This window comes from Miniopterus schreibersii (genome assembly GCF_964146895.1).
Source record: "Miniopterus schreibersii genome assembly, chromosome: 9".
Classification (NCBI taxonomy): domain Eukaryota; kingdom Metazoa; phylum Chordata; class Mammalia; order Chiroptera; family Miniopteridae; genus Miniopterus; species Miniopterus schreibersii.
In genome coordinates, this window is record NC_138118.1 from 55,151,891 (window position 1) to 55,174,233 (window position 22,343).

A 22,343-nucleotide genomic window follows, 5' to 3' on the forward strand; every position below is an offset into this window, starting at 1 on the left:
GATGACAGCCAAACCACCCTTGACCAATGTTCATTGCCTGTGGCAGCTTATCAGTCTAAATCGTAGATCTACAGCTGTCATCTAAATCATTAGCACAAGGGACCTACGATTATAATTTTAGGTTTTTGTTTTACTAGTTTTACAACTTTTACCTCAGTTCTCAGCTTCTGTAACCAGATGAAAACAAGATATTTAATACTTCAGACTGAATAACCTTATATCTCTATTATAAATGAAAAAGTCAATAGTAATAATGGCTGGAGTAGAGAATACTTATTGAACTTTTACTATGTGCCAGGTATTATTACCTCATTGAACTGACATGATGCCATTTAGTCTCACAATAACCCTGTGAGGTAAATATTATTATTCCTGTTTTCACAGGTGAGGAGCTGATGCACAGAGAAGTTACATGACTTGCCTAAAGCTCTCGAGTTGAGTAGGCAAGCAAAGATCCGCATCAGTCTACCTGAGGCCATGCCCATGTTCTTAACCCATTATGCTATTTGGCTCCCTGCTTTGTCATTTACACCAGGAGGAACCAGTTGTTAATGACTAGGTATACTCAACTCTTGATTTTCTGGTCATGGATTAACTGCTTAGAGGGTTATTTCTGATTCAGCAGGTCCCTAATCTTAGTAATCAGGCAGGACCTGAGTTAAGAGGGTTACTATTCAGCCTCCTTTGTCCCTACCGAGCCCAGCAATCAACACCCTCATACCAAGCCCTTTATCAAAAATGAAAATGGAAAGATATCCCAAGTTACAATGTACTTTAACCAGGAATAGTCTGCACCCAGATAAATGGGTGCAGATTTTCATTTTGAAAAAACAGTGATGGAGTTTTCAAAGACATCTTTCTAACCCTCATTCTGTGTTAATCAAGAGTTGACTAAGTAAACAAAATTGAACTATTATTAAATTGCTGATAATAAACATTTAAAATTTCTAACTCTCATATTTTCTTTAAAAAAAAAAAACCTATTAGGTTAAAGTAACTGCTAAAAATAATTTCAGATTGGTCATTGTGAGTTATTCATTCTCTTTTCCCTAGAATGATAGAGTACTTATTAGCTGAAAGAAACTTGGAACATTATCTGGTACAATTTCTCATTTCATAAAAGTGGAGAGTGAAGACCAGATGAGTTGGGGACCTTCTCCAGTATCACACACTGTGAGCAGCAAGGCCAAGACCACTGAGCCCAGGTGCTTTGTTTTGTTTGCCATACTGCTCAATCCTAACTGCCCTACGCCTGCCCAAATTCTAGCAACTTTCAGTGTTTTTAGCCATTTATAACAGAGTCAAGACTATTAACTAGATTCAATATGTTTTCTTTCATGTAACTAGTCTAAGAAAAATGTACCTTCATTCTACCTACTGGCAATTTTCCCTTCTGAAATGTGAAAGGAAACAGGGTTCCAAAGGAGGAAGGAAACAGAACTACCTGCGGGGTGTTTTTCAGCAATTAGCTATGGCAACAGGAGTCAAGGAAATGATGCCCTAAAGGACCCACAGCCAGCGGCCAAGAGGATCTTCAAGAACTTTGGACACCCTGGGCTTCCTAAGTTTGAAAACCATGCACAGTGCTAGAGATCTGACTCCTGGAGAGACTGCAGGATGAACAGGAGAAGGAAGCATTCTGATGAGAACCTGGGGGTGAGGCCAATGCTGCTTGGATCTCAGCTGATGCCGGTTACAAGAGAAAGGGCAAGGGTTTCATTGGATAGAATTGGTTTAGTGGAAATACGCTTGGATGGAATCCTAATCTCACCCCTTACATGCCACACATCTGGAGCAAGTCACTGGACCTCTGAATGCTTTCTTCCCTGTGGAGTGGAGACGCTATCTGCCCCACCTCACATAACTGTAGCCAAGGCCGGTTGCAATAATGTTTGTGAAAGTGCTGTAGAAACTATCACAGTTTATATTCATGACCTGCTTCACCTCCTAACGTTTCAATAAAGGATAATACTTATATAAATAAGAGTAAAAAAAAAATCCTGACTGTAATCTCCATTTAAATATTTAAATGTATGTGCCTGTAAATAAAATGTTTATATGTAGATTTAGGTACACTGAAACACCTATAAAGGGGCTGTGTAATAAAGAGCTTCGAAATTAGACCCGGATGTGAATCCCAGCTATGCCCTTAACTTGTCTGATTCTCAGGTTCCACGTCTGTAAAATTGGGGCAACACTAGTACCTGCCTCATAGGATTATTGTGAGGATATAATGAGCTGGTGCACATAAATACAAACTTAGAATACATAGTAAAGACCGAGGGTTTGCTCAGTTGCCATTATAGTTAGAACGCAAATCGAAGCATTACTGCCATCTGGTGGTGGCCCACCCCAATTACAGCCAAGAAGAAACAGGTCTTGAACAATTCACTTACATTCTGTTTTAAGGACTACTTATCTGTAAAATAGGGGTGACATTTGTCCTAAAAATGGCATCAGGATATGAAGTAAAAGGTAAAATAAACTTTGAAAATTCATAAATTCTTTCTAATTACAGGCTAAAAGCTTTTCATTATTCCATGTTCCAGTTCTGGGCATTCTTAAAACAGTAAACTATTTCACATACCATGCTGACAATTATTAGTTGTAGTGAGGACAAACTTTTAATTAAACATTCATATTGTAATAAATAATTCAAATAAGACATGTCAAAAAACAATACTTATACTAACAAATAAAATATATGTCATAAAACAATACTTATACACTAACTGAAGCCTTATTTGACTCACCTTCCCAGCAGTTTCCAGTTCCTTTTTATCTCTTTTGGCATTTCCAGCCAACATTTTCATTTCAACAATTCCTGACACAGCAATAATTGGAACCACTGATAACAGCAGAAGAGTTAGTTGCCAACCATAGATAAATGATATGATAATGCCAGTCCCAAGGTTGGCTGTGTTCTGTGCAATTAAAGCCAACCTGGTCCCAGTGGCCTGGAAGGAGAGAAGCAGTTGGGTTTTAAGTTGCAAATCCAAGAGCTGCAGCCTTGGCTTCCTGGTCAGAATGATGACAGGGTTTTGCGCCTGTGCTAACATTTGCTCCCTTTCATTACAATAAATCCAAGCCACCTGTGCTTAACTGATGAGGCTCTGCAGGTTTTTCTCTGTTCATGCCTTTCAACTCTCATTCCTCTCCTGCCCACACGAGTCCAGCGCTACAGCACCGAGTCATCAGCTGCTCTGCTTTGGGGATGGGCTGCCGGGCACACACATTTCTCCATGAGGGCTATGTTTATCGAGGAAGCTAACCCCAGTGTGCTCTGGTCATTTTAAAGACTATTTGCTTTAAATGTGTAAGCGGGAAATTTATATACTTTGAGAGACCACCTGTTACAAAGTGTGCACATCCTAAGAGACCATCCACTGAAGAGCAGACACAGAAGTGAATTACTGTTTGTACTGCTCAGGAAGCAGGGCTGACTCTCCCCACTCTCCTGAGATACGCGGACACAGTGAGCTTCACAGTGACAGACCTCAGCTCCAGGGCTGGGGACCCAGAGAGAGTTACTGGTTCAGGGTCCGGTGTTTGACCCAAATTAGCCCAAATCATATTAAGGGAAGGGTGTCTGTTTGGTGGTTGAGGTACAGGTGTGCGCTCTTTCGCTTGGTGGGAAACAAGGAAGCTTGTTGCCCTGAGTCCTACTGGCAGCCATCCTCAGGCCGTGAGGGACAGAGCCATAGGATGAAGTCAATGCTGAGGACCGAGAGCCACTCAGAGCCACACAAAGGGAACGTGGGTCCTTCGTGACATGTTTGAGCCAGTGGCTCAATCAACCCTGAAGTCAACTTTCCTCTTTATTGTTCAGGCCAGTTTAAGCTGAGTTTTCTATTAATTTCAGCTGACAGCAACTTAACAGATGCAGCTATGCCATGTGTTTATTCAAAACTACGTTAAAGAAAAATAATATTAGAGTTCAGTCTACATACTCCTTGTACTTGGGAGGCGTCGGTTGCGAGTCTTGTAGAAAGTGCACCAGTGCTATTTTTATGATCATCAAACCAGCTCATGTCCTACGGCACAAAATACACCTTTAAATTAGTTTGAGATTAAAACAAGCGAAGAAAATCAGATGAAATACTGCAAACCTTCAATGCTGAGGCAAGATCCACACTTATCTTGGGTACTGGAGTTCAGGGGAGCCTCACATGCAGCAGAGCCCTGGTCCCTGCCCTGGGCACACACCCTGAGCCCGCCCTGCTGTGACAGGAATGGCACCACTGATGGGGCAGGTGTGTGTGCGGACTTATCCAGATGGCAGGGGTGCTCCCTGCCAGCTTCACCTGAGGTGCAGGTGCTGTGGGTGGTCCATCACCCAGTGCTCACAACTAGCACTACGAACACTTCCTCCTATGGTGTCTCTCAGAAAGGTTCCCAGCTGAGCTGGGCTGGACATGGCTTTCCTGTAAATTCTAGGCATGAGAAAATCAGCCCTGGTTTCTCACAATCTTTTTTTTTTTTTTAAGACCTCTCTCTCTTTTTTTCTCCTCACCTGATGATATGTTTTTTTAAAAATTGCTTTTTGGAGAGAGAGGAAAGGAGAGAGAGAGAGACACCGATTGGTTGCCTCCTATACTCAGCCTGAAGGGGAATTGAACCTGCCCCCTTTTTGGTGTTCAGGTTGACGCTCCAAGCCACCGAGCCACCCAGCCAGGGCTTGTTTTTGTTTCTTTAAAGACAAAAAATAGTGTATCTTAGATATGATTTTAATGATAAGCTACTCATCCTCAGCATCTTTTAGTTTCATATAAAATAATTTTCCCACCTGGCCAGGCATGGCTCAGCGGTTGAGCACCGACCTAGGATCCAGGAGATTGGGGTTCGATTCCTGGTCGGGGCACTTGCCTGGGTTGCAGGCTCGATCCCCAGTTGGGGGTGTGCAGGAGGCAGCCGATCAGTGACTCTCTCATCATTGATGTTTCTATCTCTCCCTCTCCCTTCCTCTCTCTGAAATCAATAAAGACATTTTTAAAATAATAATAATAATTTTCCCTATATAGTAACAGTTTAAAACACACTGAAGAAAGGTTTGTAAACTCAAATTTGCTAAAATAAGATTCATGCTATATGCCCTTTTATGAATAGGGAGGTAATTAGTAACCAATTTCTGTCAATTGAATTAATAATATTCTGGCCCTCTCCTAAGACTTTTTTATAAAAATAGAGAATTTGTGTTCACATTTTCCCACATGTCCTGCCCTGGACTGTGAACTCCCCAAGAGGGCAGATCATGCATGTAGTCCCAGCTACCAGCACACCGTCTGGGACAGAGTAGGTAATAGTTTAGTGAATTAACGAGTGAACTAATATGAATACAGAGCTTAAATAAGACAGAAACAAAAGAATTACCAACATTTGGGGAAACCTATAGTTAGTATGGTCGATTGTGGTGCATGAATTCTACCAACCTCTTTTCCTTTGCTTAAAGGTGTGCTGGAGTCTCAAATGACTCACCAGGGCTTATGTAGAATCCAGAGAAGAGATACAGGTCCTTGAAATGACAGTATCCTCATGGATAGAGATAGTTACAAAATAAGCCAGAAAAGCTCCCTAAAGTAAGCCTACTCCAATGAAAACCCTGAGAGGTCCTTGGGTACTGAAGGATCAGGACAATTTGCAGGACCCTAGCCAGTCCTTGTATGAACACCCAGTTGGGGGGGCGGGGAAGCACAAGATGAAATAAGAACAGGAAAAGAAGCTGAACAGAGGAAACTGAACAGAAGGAATTCTCCAGGGCACATGCCTACCTGTCTCAGCATCGCCTTAAAAGCCATTGACCGCAGCCTGGTGGTAAGGATCTCGCCAGCTTTCCCAAACGTGAAGCCCTGGTTGAGGGGGGAAAAAAAAAGACTCCTGTCCCTTTTGATCATCAGTGGTATTCTGACACAAGCAGGTAAATGCTCATTGATTTTTATATTACTTATATAGCAGGTAAATGCTCATTGATTTTTACATTACTTATATATAGCAGTCAATGATTCAATTAACAAAAATCTGTGACCAAATATTAACTCAGTGTCCCAACTTAAAATTCATGTACTGCTAAATCATTACTATGTAATTGAGGTGAAAAACCTTAAAAGTGTCCAGTTCTGGCTTCTGAACTATTCTAAACAGGTTTCCTTTTCAAAACTCTCAAGGACAACATCTCAGTGAGAACAATACTATGTTTAGTAACAACTTTCAGTGTGTTCCTAATACTTTAAACAAAACAGTCAAAATAGAAGTCACAAAATTCTGTGCAGGTACACATTTTGGGTCACGTAGGGTGGAGGGAGGGAGGAGGCCTGTAGCAAGATGCTCCAGATGAGTTTGCTGGTTCTTGGCCACATCTCCGCCTGCTCTCAGATTGAGGAACAGGCCCTTCTTCCTCCCCAAGCATGCTTGCCAGACAATTTCCACTTTTCTAATCATATCATGTCCAGTGTCCACAGACGGGCCTGATTCTGGGGTGCCTGGGTGGGTGGAGCCTCCAGGCACACTGAGCACTGCTGCAGGCCTCCTGGGAGGACACTAAGCCAGGAGGGTGGTGTCCAGGACTAGACTGCCCTGATCTCCTCCCTTTGCTGGGAGATTGCTCAAAGCCACTGTGGGCACCACAGTTCTATCCATCAGCCCACTGCTGGTGCAGCCTCCAAAACACATTTATGTAACTAGCTCCACTCCCTAACATACCAGGGCTAGCAGCTGGGTGGGACCACTGATTTCTAAATAAATGATTTCTAAATAAAAATCTTGGCTTACTTTTACCACTGGTTCAACAATGATAACCGAGAAGCATGTTGGACCTGACTAGGAAACTTTCTGCTGACTTAATGGATTGCATTGGAAAGGCCTGTGTGGTGCTCACTGAGCTAAAGAGACAAAAGATATTTGGTAAAAATCTAGGTAGAAGAAATACAATCAGAGTAATGTTTGCTAGTTCATTCTGGCCAAATCTATAATATCTAAATGCAGTATAATGGGTGTTCTTTTAAAGAGTTCAACAATTAAGGAGGAAAAGCTCAGAGATGTCATTGATATTGTGTAAAGAAAGGCAACAAAAAAGAGAATGCTACTGTACTGGACTTTTCCAGTTTTTAACAGGTTGAGTTTAACTGGTTCTTATGTCCTCCTGTGAACTCGACTGTCTTTTCCCTTGGTAGTGAATGTTTGCTGAGGGCAAACCTATTACATGACCTAATTTAGCACACGGGGAAGTCACAATTCCTCCTGCTAAGGTCTCTCCTCTAAAAACACCGGTGCCAACTGTGTTTGCCATTCATTTCAGTCTAAGATTTGGAAACTCCATTAGGTCTTAATTAATTGATAGTTAATCAATCTATATTAATAAATGGTCAAAATCTAATAATGAATCAATATCCTAGACTCCATGAGAAGACCAAATCATAGGTACCCACCTGGAGAAAGAAGGTAAAAAAAGAAGTAATGCCCAGACCTAAAAACAGCAGCGCGATCATGTTGCACTTCTGCTGCTTCACATCGTTGTCGCCCGGCCCAAAAATCTACGAGAGAACATTTAAAATACCCAGCTGGGTTACAGGGCCCTTGTTTGTTCCTCCCATAAACAGTGGCTGGAGCATCACATTTTAAAAACTAGGCTTTGAACTATGGGGTTTTTTTATTGTGGTAAAATATGCATCCCATACAATGTAGCATTCCACCAGTTTTATGTGTACAATTCAGTGGCACTAAGTACAGTCAGTGTTGTGCAACCTTTGCCCCTATCGGTTTCCAGAACTTATTCATCATCGCAAATGGAGACTCTGTCCCCGTTAAACAATAACCCCCTTCCCCTCTCCCTAGACCCCTGGGAACAGAATTCTACTTTCTGTCTCTCTGGATTTGAGGAATATGTGGTTATTAACATGGGTTGGAACGCTGCACTTGGATCGTGTGTGGCAGCACATTTTGGTCGTTGTTCCTCTTACTCTTCACTTGCTGTTCCCTCGGGCCCAGCCCTCCACCCCTCACGTCACAGGGCCTCTGCCCAGAGAGGCCTCTCCTGACCAGCCTACGGGAAACAGTAACCCTATCTCCAGCCCCTCCACTGCCAGGTCCTACTTTTAAAACACTCGTCATCCCTTGACACATTATGTATCTTGTTTTGTTTTGCATATATAATAAGCTGTTTGAGATCAGGTCTTGGCTAATTTTGTTTCCTGCTATATCTCCAGTGCCTCGGAGAGACCCCAAAACACAGATACAGTCCACATAGCTCTTGAATTGCAAGAGACTTGGGGGTTGCTTTATTGTTAATATAAAAACATTTGGAGGGTCCTTTCTCATGTATTTATTTTTTGGCTTGAGGTCTTAATTGTAGACCAACATCCAATGTCACAAGCATAATGAACTTAACACGATGGAGAATAATTCATCTTTAACAAAAAAGTTTCTCCAAAAATGTTAGTGGTTGACTGAGGTTATACAACATAAATCCTGGGCATGGAGCCTTAGATATTTCTGACAACTTCCTATAAATATCTCCTTAGTGAAATTAACAGTTGGATAGTATGAGTTTTCTTTTTTTAGTCTCAGACTCCCCAGGCCTTGGAAGGATTGCTAAAATAATGATGTGGTGGCTATCACTTTTTTTTATTGATTTGACAGAGAGAGAGAGACATCGATTTGTTGTTCCACTCATTTATGCATTTGTTGGTTGATTCTTATATGTGCCGTGACCAAGGATCAAAGCCACAACCTTACTGTATCAGGATGACACTCCAATCAACTGGGCTACCTGGTGGCCAGGGCCGGTGGCTATCACTTTTTAAATACTTACTATGAGGCAGACACTTTTAAATGATTTCCATATAGTTACTTATATAATAATCTCTTTTCATCCTCAGCTATCCTATGTGGTGAATTTATTTTATGGATGAAGAAACTGAGGTACAGAGAGGGAAAGCATCTTGTCCAAGTTTGCACAGCTATTATGTGGTGAGGCCGGTCTGTGCCCAGAGCCTGGCATCTTAAATGCTATGGCTTGAACTCTGCCCTCCTCCAGCCCCTCCCAGCCTTCCCTGTGAGACCTGCGTCTCCTTCCCACAGATGGGATGGAGATCATTGCCAGACACCAGTTTGACCGAAATGAGGAGAGCTCATTAGAATGCCTCTTTCATGGATTTTACAGTTTATAATTTCATTAATATCATAACTTGGAATGGTTCATACTTTTTCTTTGGCCTCACATTCTTCCTCAAAAGGGAATTAAAAATTTTGGCTTAGTTTAATTTGAGGCCGCTTTATTCCAAAATGGACCCAAGGGTAAGGCTGGCATGAGCACAGATTTAATGCTACAGTGATTTAATTCAAGTTATTAAGTGATGTTTTCAAACTTACTGTTATCATCTCTGAGAATATGACCGAAAATGCCGGCTGAAGCGCTCCGTTAGCAATGGCACACAGTGTTCCCACCACGAAGTAGGGCCATTCTGTTTTATTCAGTTTCAGGACCTTCAGAAAAGATACTGGTGGCACGTTTTCATCCTAGAATATATCAAGATAGACTGGTGATCACACAGCAGCTATCAGAGTTTGCAGACATAGAAAAGACAGCATTGCCCTTAAGGAACTTGCAAACTAGGTGTAGAGAACCACTGTCTACAGCAAACAGTGTGCTAGAGCATAGGACAGCATGTTGTAAATGTCAACAGTGTTCACTGATGACACAGCATAAGCTCGGTATGAGCTGTCCACCCAAGAAGCAACCTTCATGCTGTGATCAGTCCATTTCTATTCCAGCCTCAGCACAGTGCGCAGAAGCAGGGTCTGCGCACAAAATGCCCTAGAATTCAAGTCCCAACTCAACTCAGGGGTGATGCTGGGGCCAAGTGAGACAACACCTGTGACTAGAAGGATACACATCCACACAAATGTAGGGCACCATGATGAACTTGAGAACCTGGGCCTGCTCTCCTCACCCCCAGAACCCAGCCCAGTGCTGCCTTTTCTGTGACACGTTCCCAACTCACAAAACCGAATTCATTACGCCCCTTTTCTCTCACCACTGTTCCCTGGGCAGACTTCTCATAGCTTAGCTTGTGTGTGTGTGTTTGTGGTGGGGGGTGGGGGAGGGGGGTGTTTTTCTTTTGTTTGCTTTCATGTCTCCTTTTCTTTTTTTTCTTTTTTTTTCTTTTCAGACCTACCCTGTAGGATTGTTGTGAGGATTAATCTGTGCATGAAATTAAAGTGTCTGCCCCCCATTAGTAGCCATGTAAACAGAAGTCATGTCTCCTTTTCTATGTGAACTTTTTAAAGGTGAAGACTAGGTCTTCATAATCCCAGAAGAGACTAGCCCCATGCCTGGCACATGTCAGGTTCTCAGTAAACACTGAACTTAAGGTCTGGTCAAGCATGAAGGATTTAGGTCACATAAAGGAGAATATTCTGACTATAGAGGTAATATTCTGACTATAGAATATTAAACTAGGTACTAAAGCTGCCTATGGAATCCCACAGCCTTATGTTTAAATAGGTCATGTTGGTCTCTATGAAACAGAATGTAGGAGTCAGTTCTATCAACCACCATAGGAGTAGGTTCTAGCAGCTCTCTTTTTTCAAAACAACCATTTTCTCATTTTCGTGTTTAGTTTTCCTCCCTAGTTAACATTACTTTCAAGTCCTGGTCTCTAGCCTGAAAAATGAGCCATTTTCTCAGGTTGCCATTCAACACAAACAGGTCTTCCAAGGTCCCTCTAATCAGACTTAATTTCTCCCTCCCCTGGGACACACTGTCTATCCCACTATGATGGTACTTGTGAAAATCTTATTGACTGTGGCATTTTGTCTCCCCTCTGAGTATTTCTCCAGGAGAAGTTCTAATCTATAATACCAGACTCCAAAAACTGTTTATCTTACTTGTGATAATTTAGCTCTACAATAGCACGATTGTTATTCTTCTTTCTATAAACACACCAAGATCAAGACCTCTAGAGAGCCCTTGAAATTTCTGCAGTAAATAATATGTGGGCAGAGAAAGCCAGATGCAATGAGCTCTCAGTAGGCTTAATTTCTTCAGGCCAATACTAGAGTAAAAATAAACTCATCCTTCATCAAGGATAACATTGAAATGTATTCTCAAACCATTTCTTGAAATAAGAAAATATCTTTCTTAGGAATGAATTCCCTCACTATTATAAGTTTCTGTTAACTTGAATTAATAATATCCCAAGTCTACAGATGAGAGATGTTAAAGAATGCACAGTTTTGCTATTTCTGGCCATGCTCCCCATTTTCTTCGTAAGAGAAACCCAATCTAATTCAGAGTGGCAATACATGGATAGCAAAAGATGCAACTTTCTACCCTTCCTTGCAGCTAGGTATGAAAGTGTAATTAAGTTACTGCCAATGGCAGGTAAGTAAAAGTACTGTGTGGAACTTTTGGAAATTCTTTGTTTCTTCCTGCTGCTTGGAATTTGGATGAAATGGCTGGAGCTTCAGGAGCCATGTTACATCATTGAAGATGAAAGCCAATGCGAGGACAATGAAGGAAAAGATGAAAGGACCCTGAATCCACGGTACCTGTGGAGCCACCGTTCTAGCCCTGGGTTTTATTTTTTTAATGTGAAAAAGAAAGAACTCTTAACTTGCTTAACTGGTGCTATTCTGGATTCCCTAGTACAGGTAATCAAGTGTGATCCTACCTCATACAGTATGCAACTGCCGGGCCTTACTCCAAACTAGCCTTACAGGCAGACTTCATTTTATTGCACTTCACAGATGTTGTGTGTTTTTTTACAAATTGAAGGCAAAACCCTCCCCCCCACAAAAGATTACTACTTGCTTTATTGTGGTGACCTGGAACCAAACCTGCAATATCTCTGAGGTAGGCCTATATTTATCCCTATAACTCAAAGAAGAATGGAATATCTGATTTTAATTTTAAGCATTTAAGCACAAACTAACGGGTGTTTTTTTTCCCATCGGAAGTTCATTTTTCATTGGAATTGATTTCAATTCATTGTTGAATACATTTAACATCTGAAATTTCCTTTTTTCAAGAAGACCATGTCTCATAGTAGGAATCATCTGTGCCTGCACTGTGTGTGCAATGCTAAGAATTTCCCCAGCAAAACTACACAGTGAAAGACTGAAGTGAAACCAACTTACGAGTTCATTGGCTTCCACATCAAGGCCATTCTGATACCTTCGTGAGTTCCTAAGGCTTTTATGAGTAGAGTTCCTAAGCGTGCGAGATTTCCAGCCATTTGGGGCCATACCCGTGGCAGCCTTTTCATCGGCTAGTTCAACTTCAAATTCTTCTGACTGGACCTGGCTTCCTGATGTCTGAAAGAACAAAATATTAAATTGTGTGTGTGTGTGTGTGTACATGCCCAAACCTATGTAACCTCCAAGTTTAGAACCATAAAGACATTTTCAATACTACTTTGTGTCAAGATAGTTTCCATATCAGCTTCACAACTGGCAGGAAAACTGTAAAGAAGTGTATCAACGCATGGAAGTTAAAAAGGTTAAAAGGACAGAAAAGCTAAATTCAACTTGACCAATATGAAACTTGGAGTATACAAGTATCTTCTAAGAACTAAGAGGCAAATTTTTCATCATCCAGCTGGTATGTAGGAATTTCCTCAATATGTAAGAATCCAGAGGACAGGGCACAACCACCACGAGAGGGAAGGAAATAAAGAGAAACATTACCAAGGGCTGACTTTTAAAGCCACAGACAAGGGAAAGCTGGTCACACTCTCACATGAGGCTATTAAACCGTTTTCCTTGACTGGCTGAGTGCAATCAGCTCTCTTCCTCACAGTCCTGCTCAGCATCACAGCTCACCCCAGGTGACCCAACCTGCAGGCTTTGGGATTAATTCTCTCCTTAAAGGGGCGAGGAGGGGGTAATTTAAGGACCCCTATCTACACTTAATGCCAGGTGAGAGAACATCAAGCCAACCTTGCCAGCGCCTACTAACTCTGGCCTGGCTCCCTGTTTGCTTCCTCCCTGCCCGAGTAGCCCAAATACACATCTTCATGGTTTGTCCATGGTTTGACTAGGTGATAAAAAGTATATTTAAAACCAACAGCCCTGCCCGGCCGGGCGTGGCTCAGCGATTGATCGTCGACCTAGGATCCAGGAGATCGAGGTTCGATTCCCAGTCAGGGCACACACCAAGGCTGCGGGCTCAACCCCCAACGACTCTCATCATTGATGTTTCTCTCTCTCTCTCTCCCTCTCCCTTCCTCTCTCTAAAATCAGTAAAGACATATTTAAAAATAAAAATAATAAAACAAATAGTCCTCATTTCTTACACCTGAATATGCTTCAGCTGGCTCAAATATTTAATTGTAAAAAGCAAGACAGCTGTCTGGCTGGGTGGCTCAGTTGGTTGGAGAGTCATCCCAGACACCAAAAGGTTGTGGGTTCGATTTGAAAACATGCTCAATCTCATGAATAACTGAGGAAATATGGAGTTACTATTTAGCTCTTTTAGGCTACCAAGATGAAACATAAATACCAAATAGCTGTCAGCAGAAGTTTGGGTTATGGGGGACTTCCAAATTTCTAAGATACTCATGTTGGAATTTTTTTAAATGCTTGGATTTAAAAAAAATAAGAATGCATTACATTTATAATTTGAAAAATTAAGGTACAGTTAAAAGAAACGACTAAGAACCAACAGCCTACCCAATAGAAAAGCATGGTTATTCTAGTTAGAAACAAAACCAAGACAAGGATGTATTCACACTCGGTTGGTCTTCGGGGCTTGAGGAAAAGAAAGCAGCGTTAGTGGGAACATTTAGTAAATCCTCAGGCTCACCGTGGCTCTTTCCTCCATCTCTCCAACAGCACCAACAAGTCAAAGGTAAGGCAAACCCAAGAAGTGGGAAAGGTGTGGATGTCATGGTGGGAAAGTTCAAAGGGCCTGAGAGCTGTAGAATGCCAGAGCCGGTCATCAACGGTCATCTCAGTGCAGGCTCTGCTCATTTAACAAGTGCAGACACCAGAACCCAAGGACTTGCCCTAGCCATTGCTTAGTTGGTGGCAGGCCTTTTCAGTCACATCAGGCTACTATTCAGGCGTGGATCATATGACTTTTCCTAGGAAAGAAAGCTTAGGGAATATGATATAGAAAGGTCCGAGCTGTCCTATCCTTTTGGCTCCCAGCCTAAGTCCTGGTGGGAGTGGAGGGCCATCCTTTCAGGAACACAGAAATAGGCCAGCCAGAGGAGAAAGGGGTTATCAGCAATGAGCAAAGACACCATGATTAATCCCTTCCTGCTGGAGAACATTCTCTGGCAAAATGAAGCAAGAGTTATAAAACTTTGTCATTTCACTGGATATTTTCACTTTCGGGGACTTTATAAATTTCAGTAACTATCATTTCTCATGCATCTATTTTGTGTCAGGTGCTTCTTTTAAACAATTAAATAACAGCCTAATTGAGACATAATTTACATACCATAAAATTCATCCTACTACTTCAAGTACTTTTTATAGTATATTCAGGTGCTTATTTCTTAACCTTATAACAATGTTGCATGGTAGGTTTAGTGTTTCAAATGTGGAAACAGGCTCAGAGGAGTTGAGTTACTTGTCAGAAAACAAAGCAAATTTTTGACTTTTTTTTTTTTTTAAACATATCTTTATTGATTTCAGAGAGAGGAAAGGAAGGGGCAGAGAGAGGAATAGAAACATCAATGATGAGAGAGTCATTGATCGGCTGCCTAGCCTGCAACCCGGGCATGTGCCCTGACCGGGAATCGAACCCTGATCGCCTGGATCCTAGGTCGATGCTCAACCGCTGAGCCACGCCCGGCCGGGCTTGACTTAACTTTTTTGACCCACATGCTTCAAGGGCAATATTTAGAACAGAGAAATACTGGAAACAAAGCAAGTATCCAGCTTTCGAGAAATGACTAAGCAATTAATTTAATGGACTGCTAAGTACACATTAAAATGATAGTATTTGGATGATGTATATATGAAATGCAAGGAAAAGGAACAAAAATATGTATGTGCATGCTAGTCCCAGTTATAGCAAAGCAAATGCATGTACTTTGACAAATTTAAAAATCATGTTTATAAGATAAAATATTTTTAGGGTATTTATTTTGCAAAGTTGCTCAAGTGAGGAAGCACAATAAAATGTCTTGTTCAATAAGACAAACCAGTAATTACCAATATCATCTGTTTTAGGACTCAGAGTGAATTTTTTTTTAACAAAAAAAACTACAGGCATAAATCATTTCATCACACTTCACTTTATTGTGCTTCACAAATGGTGCATTTTTTTTTTTTACAAATTGAAAGCAAACAGGTTATGATCCTTTCTTTGTGATACTCTCTACATCGCTGGTGTGGAACTAAACCCTCAAATCTCTGAGGTATGCCTGTATTCACTTCCTAGAGATATGAATCTTGCTATCAGTTTTATTAGGATCATCTGGGAAGCATTTAAAAATATGTTTTTATTGCTTTTTCGAGAGTGAGTAAGGAAGGAGAAAGAAATACCCATCGGCTGCCTCCTGCACGCCCCCTACTGGGGATCGAGCCCGAAACCCAGGCGTGTGCCCTGACCTGGAGTCAAACCTGCAGCCTCTCAGTTCATGGGACAACGCTCAACCTACTGAGCCACACTGGCCAGGGCGGGGAAGCATTTTAAAACCACGAAAGATGCCCCTCACAACCACTCGAGATCCTGACGCTGCCCTGTTACTCCTACCACCGCAAGGAGCCTCCCTAATCTCACGGCGGAAAGGACCTGTTAGTTTGAGCACAGTCCCCAGGCAACTAAGAACCTCTGTCCTAAGGAATAAGTTCAAAATGTTTTGGGCATTTTCCCTTATGTTCTTCCTCCCTCCCCTTTCTCTCATTCCTCAGTGTGGCACTGGCTCTGTGATGTCTCAAGCACGTAGGAATACTATACTGAGGGGCAAGCAGCAGAAACGGTTCGTGGGGAGCAGGTACCTGCATGTTAACAAGCTTGAAGTACAGCCCCTCCTTCTTCATCAGCTCGCTGTGGCTTCCTTGCTCCACGATGACCCCATCCTCAAACCCGGCGATGACATCTGCATTTCGGATCGTGGACAGTCGGTGTGCGATCACGATGGTGGTCCGGCCCTCTCTGGCCTGAAAGGGAAATATTATTGCTCCGTAAGAAGGAATGATAGTCTGGTGCATGTTTCAACAGGGATGGCCTTGCAAACATGATGCTAAGTGAAAAAAGCTAGTCAAAAAGACCACACATTGTATGATCCCATTTATATGAAATGTCAACAATAGGCAAATCCATAGAGACAGAAAGTAGATTAGTGGTTGCCAAAGGCTAGGGTGAGCGTGGAATGGTGGCTGCTAATGGGTACAAGGTTTCCTTTTGGGATGATGAATATATTCCGCAATTAGATAGTGATGAAGGTTGCAAAATCTTGCGAATATACTAAAATCCAATGAATTGCACATATTAAGAGGGTGAACTTTATGGTGTATGAATTATATTTCAAATTTTTAAAAAAGAGCAGCCATGAAAATACTGAAAAATTTTCCTGACAAGGGAATATCTCTACCAGATATTAAAACATAAAAAGCTACAGTGATTAAAATAGTAAAATACAGGGGAACCTATCACATGAATAGGCAATTTAATCAACAGAACATATTAGAGTCCAGAAATAGATATAAAACATGTAAGAATTAGCATATGATAAATATGGCATCATCTATCAATAGGGAAAAGATGGGTTATAAAATAAATGGTATTCAGCCAATTGTGTAGCCATCTGGAAAAAAAGTAATGTGATCTTTCTACTTCAGTCCTTACTCTAAATAACTAGGTAAATCAACTGTGTTTAAATAAATATAAAAGAGTTAAACCGTAAAAAAAGAGAAACTAGAGCACAGCTCTACTGGACAATGTTTTAGAGATGATTCTTTGATTTTTTGTAATATAGGTCCCAAAGAAGCATTCATAAATACCCGGTGTCCAAAAAAATGTATACACATTTTGAATAACTATAAAGACAGAATACATTTCATTTTCAAAATGTAATAGAATCTACAGCTATCAGCTGTTAAAGTGTGTATACATTTTTAGGGGGACACTCTGTATTTACTGATGCAGAAGTTGCATGGCTTGGTCCACGCATCATAAGGCATATAGGAAATAACTTGATCATTCTAATTATATTCATGATACTAATAGTGATGAGTAAATGTCTAACAGTGGCTACGTTATCATTATGATAACAATAGGTTGATGCTATGTCAATACAAAAAAACACACAGAGAAATTGGAATCAGAATTGTAAGTGACTGACTGGCGTGCAGGAGAAACAAAGCATTTATTTGTGAATTTAAAAGTTAGCAACTGTCACCCTTGACCAAGAAATTTTGGTCAGAGTAGAGATGTGACACAAAGAGATTTTTTTTCAGGCTTCTCAGACACACCAATGATGACAAGGCACTGGCAAATAAACATCCTAGAGTCAAAGACACCAACTATTAAGAAATTTGGACCTTGTACTAGTTTGGGATGTGCAGGGATGAAAGGCAGACCCACACAAAGGGAGTACTATCCATTAACCTTTCTGGAACTTCTGGAAAAAAAGTATCAAATGAAACCTTTTGGAATCATTTCATAAAATCACCGTGGAGGCAAACTTTTAGTTATTTTCATGTCTGTCTGTATGGTAACGCTATGAGCAGGAGAATGCATGTAGGTACGAAACGTTATGATTATTGACTTACTTTTAAAAAATCAAGATATCAAATCTGCTTTTGTATTCTTTAAAATCGTGTATTGAAAAACCTATTATTTATTTTAACAGATAGTTGCTATCCATTGAGTCAAAAGCTGATATGGCCATGAAATTTTTTTACTGTAAACATGTATTGTCTCAATGAGCTGGACCATGATAATATTCACTTAGGCTCTACAATGTGCAAAGCACTGGATGAATAGTTACAGAGATACAAATATGAACCATTTACTAATGCTGCCTCTTAAGGGGTTTATTCTTTCTGGGAGAGAGAAACATATAAATAAACAGCTAACTATAATAAGTTGGTGCCGCACAAATCTGACTCTGGTTTTTACACTGTGCTGTTATTACCAACGACATCAGCACTGATGCCAAAAGTGTCCTAAGATAAGGTTCTCTTTGTGAAGCTTCAGCTTAAAGATGACAGTGGAAAACTTAGAATATCCGAGCCAGAAACATGATTCAGTATCCTTAAGATGTATTGCTTATTTATTTGCTTAAACAAATCGAAGTTGAACTTTATTTCCAGGAAATCATCTATTTGCCTTCGTGAATAGATAAAGATGATGTTACTACTTATGAAATAAGGCAAGTATTTTGACTGTTTTTCAGCTGGACCAGTGTCTAGGTAACCAGATTTGTTTGTAGATTTTTACGCAACTACTTTGACCTCTGTGCAAGTAAAAAACAAAGATGAGTAGCTCATTGCCTAGGCCTGGATTTCAGCTCACTGTACCTTGGTCAAAGCAAGCCAGATAATGGGCCATCCACCTCTGCAATGGGACCTGACAGAAAGGGGAAGTCAGTAAAGCCTGATGAGAGGACTTCACTTGCCCTCATGTTTTTCAATCTCAACTTGCAAAACAGCAAGAATTTTCAAAAAGTTTCAATTTGCTGGTCCTTCAGGTGTTCGGTGTCTACCCACCTTATCCAGAGCCGCCTGCACCTCAGCTTCGCTTTCCGTGTCCAAGGCTGAGGTGGCCTCATCCAGCAGCAGGATCTTGGGGTTGCGAACCAGGGCCCGAGCGATGGCGATTCTCTGTTTCTGTCCGCCACTCAGCTGCGCCCCTCTATCTCCAACCAGAGTGTTAAATTTCTACACCAGAAAAAGTGGAGGAGCTGTTAAAGCTTTCGTTTTTCTTTTACAGAATTTTTATAAGAATTTATTTGAGGCAAACTGACATGCACTGGGCAGCAAGATCTCAAATGTTCCCTGAGTATTTTAAGTAGGAAAGGCCATGGAGTCTAGAAATTCTTGAAGACAACATGGAGCTTCATTTTGACTATCGCAATGAGTCATAAATTATAATAAAACAAATGGACACTGAATCCTAAAAACTACTAATAAATGCTTTGTATAAAATTTTATATGAGCTGTGTACCGGGCTATACTCCTTAAACCTCCAACTGAATAATTCCAGGGACTTACCTAGCAAAGTTGGACAACCTAGTATCTCAAACGTTATTAGCATATCCTTCGAAGAAAGAACTCAGGTGCATGAGGTGAGGCTCTAATTTTGAGGACAACTACATTAACAGAGCCTTTACCTGTGGTAATTTCATGATAAACTCATAGGCGTTGGCTTCTTTGACAGCTTTCTCTATCTCATCCATGGTGACATTTCCACGGCCATAGCGGATATTCTCAGCAATTGTGGTAGAAAACAGCACTGGCTCCTGACTCACCACTCCAATCATTTCCCTCAGATACCTTACATTAAAGGTCCTGATATCTTTCCCATCAATGTTAATCTGAAAAAAAGGAACATTTTCATTAAATATTTTGAACCATTTATGGTATCTAAAACATCAAGACTCTTTCATTTGTTAGCTAATATTGAACTTATTTCAGTGGTTAGAAATGAGACTGGAAATAAAGAGCAATGTGCAAGAATAAAAATTAAAAGTATCTGCTCTCTTTTGATATTTATCACCTTCCATATATAGTTGTTGTTTTTCACAGATGGATAATTCTCCATAAACGATTTGGGTTAGATATTTTTGGCATACTATTATTTTTGCTTACCACTATTAAATTTGAATAAAAATGTCCACTTTCCTACCCAGCCTACATGTCATTTTGATGGCATTATGATGTTTTGCTAGATGTGATACACCATAATTTTCTTTAGCATTTCCCACCTGCTGGACATTTGGTTTCCTTCAGGGAACACTGAAGGACAATCATTGTAGAAGCAGGGAATTACCAGGCTGAAGAGTATGACTTATTTTTTCCTCTCTAACAACAACTGCTTACCTGTACAATTAGGAGTGTATGTTGGACATTTATTATTTGCTGAATAAAGGTTGAATAAACAAGCCTCTAAAAGGATTTTAGGAGAAGGATGGTGTCCGTGGTGTGGGAGAGGGACTCAGCACAGGGGTCCTGGCGGCTGTCCCTGGGCTCTCTCCTCAGAGCCACAGGCCCCGGTCTCTTCTCACATGGCTCCGGTCCCCTCTGCCCTCCCTCCACCAGAGCCTGGGTATTAGCAGCTGAAGGTCAATCTTTTTCAGGTGCTTCTGCAGTTTCCCTGGGACCTCATCTGAAACCCCATGTGTAACTTGATAACAGAATCAGCCCCACAGCCTCCACAAGAGCAAGCAGTTCATGCAGAGAGCAACGAGAAATTTTCTGATCTGATCAAAACATTCCTTGTCTAAGCATGCAAACACCATCATGTACTGAAAAGTCTAATGAAGCTGCATATAAAATGAGTATGTGGTAGTTGTGAATAGCTTTTGAAGACAGGAACAATGAGCCTGATTTAAACCTGATATCCTCTAACTTACTAATTAAAAAGGAGGAAAGTTTAGTAAATGTAGAATAAAGATGATAGTCCCTAATGAATTGTAAAGCAAATATTAATTGAACCACTCCCTCTGTTGTTATCTAGATATTATTTGCTAGATAATGTTGCTACAGTTAAAGATATTTTCAAATACTGGACAACGTATTTGCTAAAACTTGCCTTTTTCAAATCGTTAATTGGTTGGTATAAAAAGTGTAAATGAATACCAATCTCTTTCCTAGTGTAACACATTTAATGAAGGAAATTAAAGAAGACAGGTAAATGGAAGGATATTCTTGTTTATGTCCTGGAGGAATTAATATTTTTAAAATATCCATATTACTAAACATGTTCTAGAGATTCAATGCAATCCCTGTTAAAATTCCATTAAATCCCTGTTAAAATGGCATTTTTCACAGAAATAGAAAAAAAAATCCTAAAATTCATATGGAATCATAAAAGACCCTGAATAGTCACAGCAATCTTGAGAAAGGCAAGCAAAACTGAAGGCATTATATTTCTTGACTTCAAAGTGATACTGTTGTAATTAAGCTAGTTATTAATAATAGGAAAGGAGCAAAGGGAAAGCCAAATATTATAGGCATGTCATTTGGGCAGTTTTGCCAGGAAGCTGCAGCTTTATACATCCCAGGGAGCCACCCCTCTATTCCCCACAGGTTGCTGGGGGAAGAGACTGGACAGGGAGGAATAGGGGCATGCCCAGTAAAGTTGAGGGGACTCGTAAAGGTGCTTGCTGTCAGTCACACCTGAGAACAGAGGTCATTGGCCAGAATGGGAGTGGCCACTGCAAGCACAGGAAGATTTGGGATGCTTAGTTCCCTGAACAAAGGAATTCACTCTCTTGGTTCCTCTTGGTTAACTCCTGGCTTGCGGGGCTCTCGCTCCTGCTTCCCTGCATTCATCCACACAATGGACTAATGGACTGCAACTAGCCTGATGCTGAACTGGACCTGGCTCCAACATGGAAAGGAAACCCTGGACACTGGCTTTGCTTTTAGCTCTACTGAATCCGCAGTTGCACATCTTCCAAGACTGGACTAAGGGAAATGGGACTTTGGAAACCCAGGGATATAATTCCACAAAAGTAAAAATCACTCATCCTCCTGTGCAAGTCTCAGAAAATTCTTTTCTCAAGATATCACAAGGAATCCACCTCCAGCATTCAGTGGGGAAAGGGATACCTCAACTTCCCTGATGACAAAAGTATATTACAAAGCTGTAGTAATCAAAACAGTATGGTACTGGTATAAAAACACACATAGCAATAAGACTGGAAAACAACCCCCAAAACAGACACACAGACCAATGTAACAGAATAGAGATCCCAGAAATAAACACACAAACATGCTCAACTAGTATTTGATATGGGTGCCATGAATACACAATGGGGAAAGGATAATCTCTCCAAAAAAATGGTTTTTGGGAAAAGAAAACTGCATATTCTTGCAAAAGAATAAACTTGGAACCTTATTTTATATCATACACAAAAATTAACTTGAAATGAATTGAAGACTTACATATAGATCCTGATACTATAAAACTCCTAGAATAAAACATAGGGAGAAAGCTCCTTCACACTGATCTTGGTAATAACTTTTTTGGATCTGACACCAATAGCACCAGCAACAAAAGGAAAAATAAACAAGTAGGACTATATTAAACCATGAAGCTTTTGCACATAAAAGGAAATCATTAAAAAATAAAACAACCTTATGGAATAGAAGAAAATATTTGCAAATCACATATTGCTAAGGAGTTCAAATCCAAAATATATATGGAACTCAAACAATTCAAT

At 40.7% G+C, this 22,343-nt stretch overlaps 1 protein-coding gene across 3 annotated transcripts in view; it reads right to left on the reverse strand.

Moving 5' to 3' along the window:
• Positions 1–22,343, reverse strand: part of ABCB4 (ATP binding cassette subfamily B member 4) — a 72,449-nt gene that overhangs the window by 20,800 nt on the left and 29,306 nt on the right. For all 3 annotated transcript variants that reach the window (XM_081147612.1, XM_081147611.1, XM_081147613.1), the window contains exons 13-21: positions 19,287–19,490; positions 18,664–18,834; positions 15,949–16,110; positions 12,133–12,309; positions 9,364–9,510; positions 7,422–7,526; positions 5,769–5,846; positions 3,951–4,034; positions 2,754–2,957 (exon numbers count right to left, since the gene is read on the reverse strand). In XM_081147612.1, coding sequence (XP_081003738.1) covers positions 2,754–2,957; positions 3,951–4,034; positions 5,769–5,846; positions 7,422–7,526; positions 9,364–9,510; positions 12,133–12,309; positions 15,949–16,110; positions 18,664–18,834; positions 19,287–19,490 — 1,332 coding nt within the window. The remainder of the gene's footprint in view (positions 1–2,753; positions 2,958–3,950; positions 4,035–5,768; positions 5,847–7,421; positions 7,527–9,363; positions 9,511–12,132; positions 12,310–15,948; positions 16,111–18,663; positions 18,835–19,286; positions 19,491–22,343) is intronic.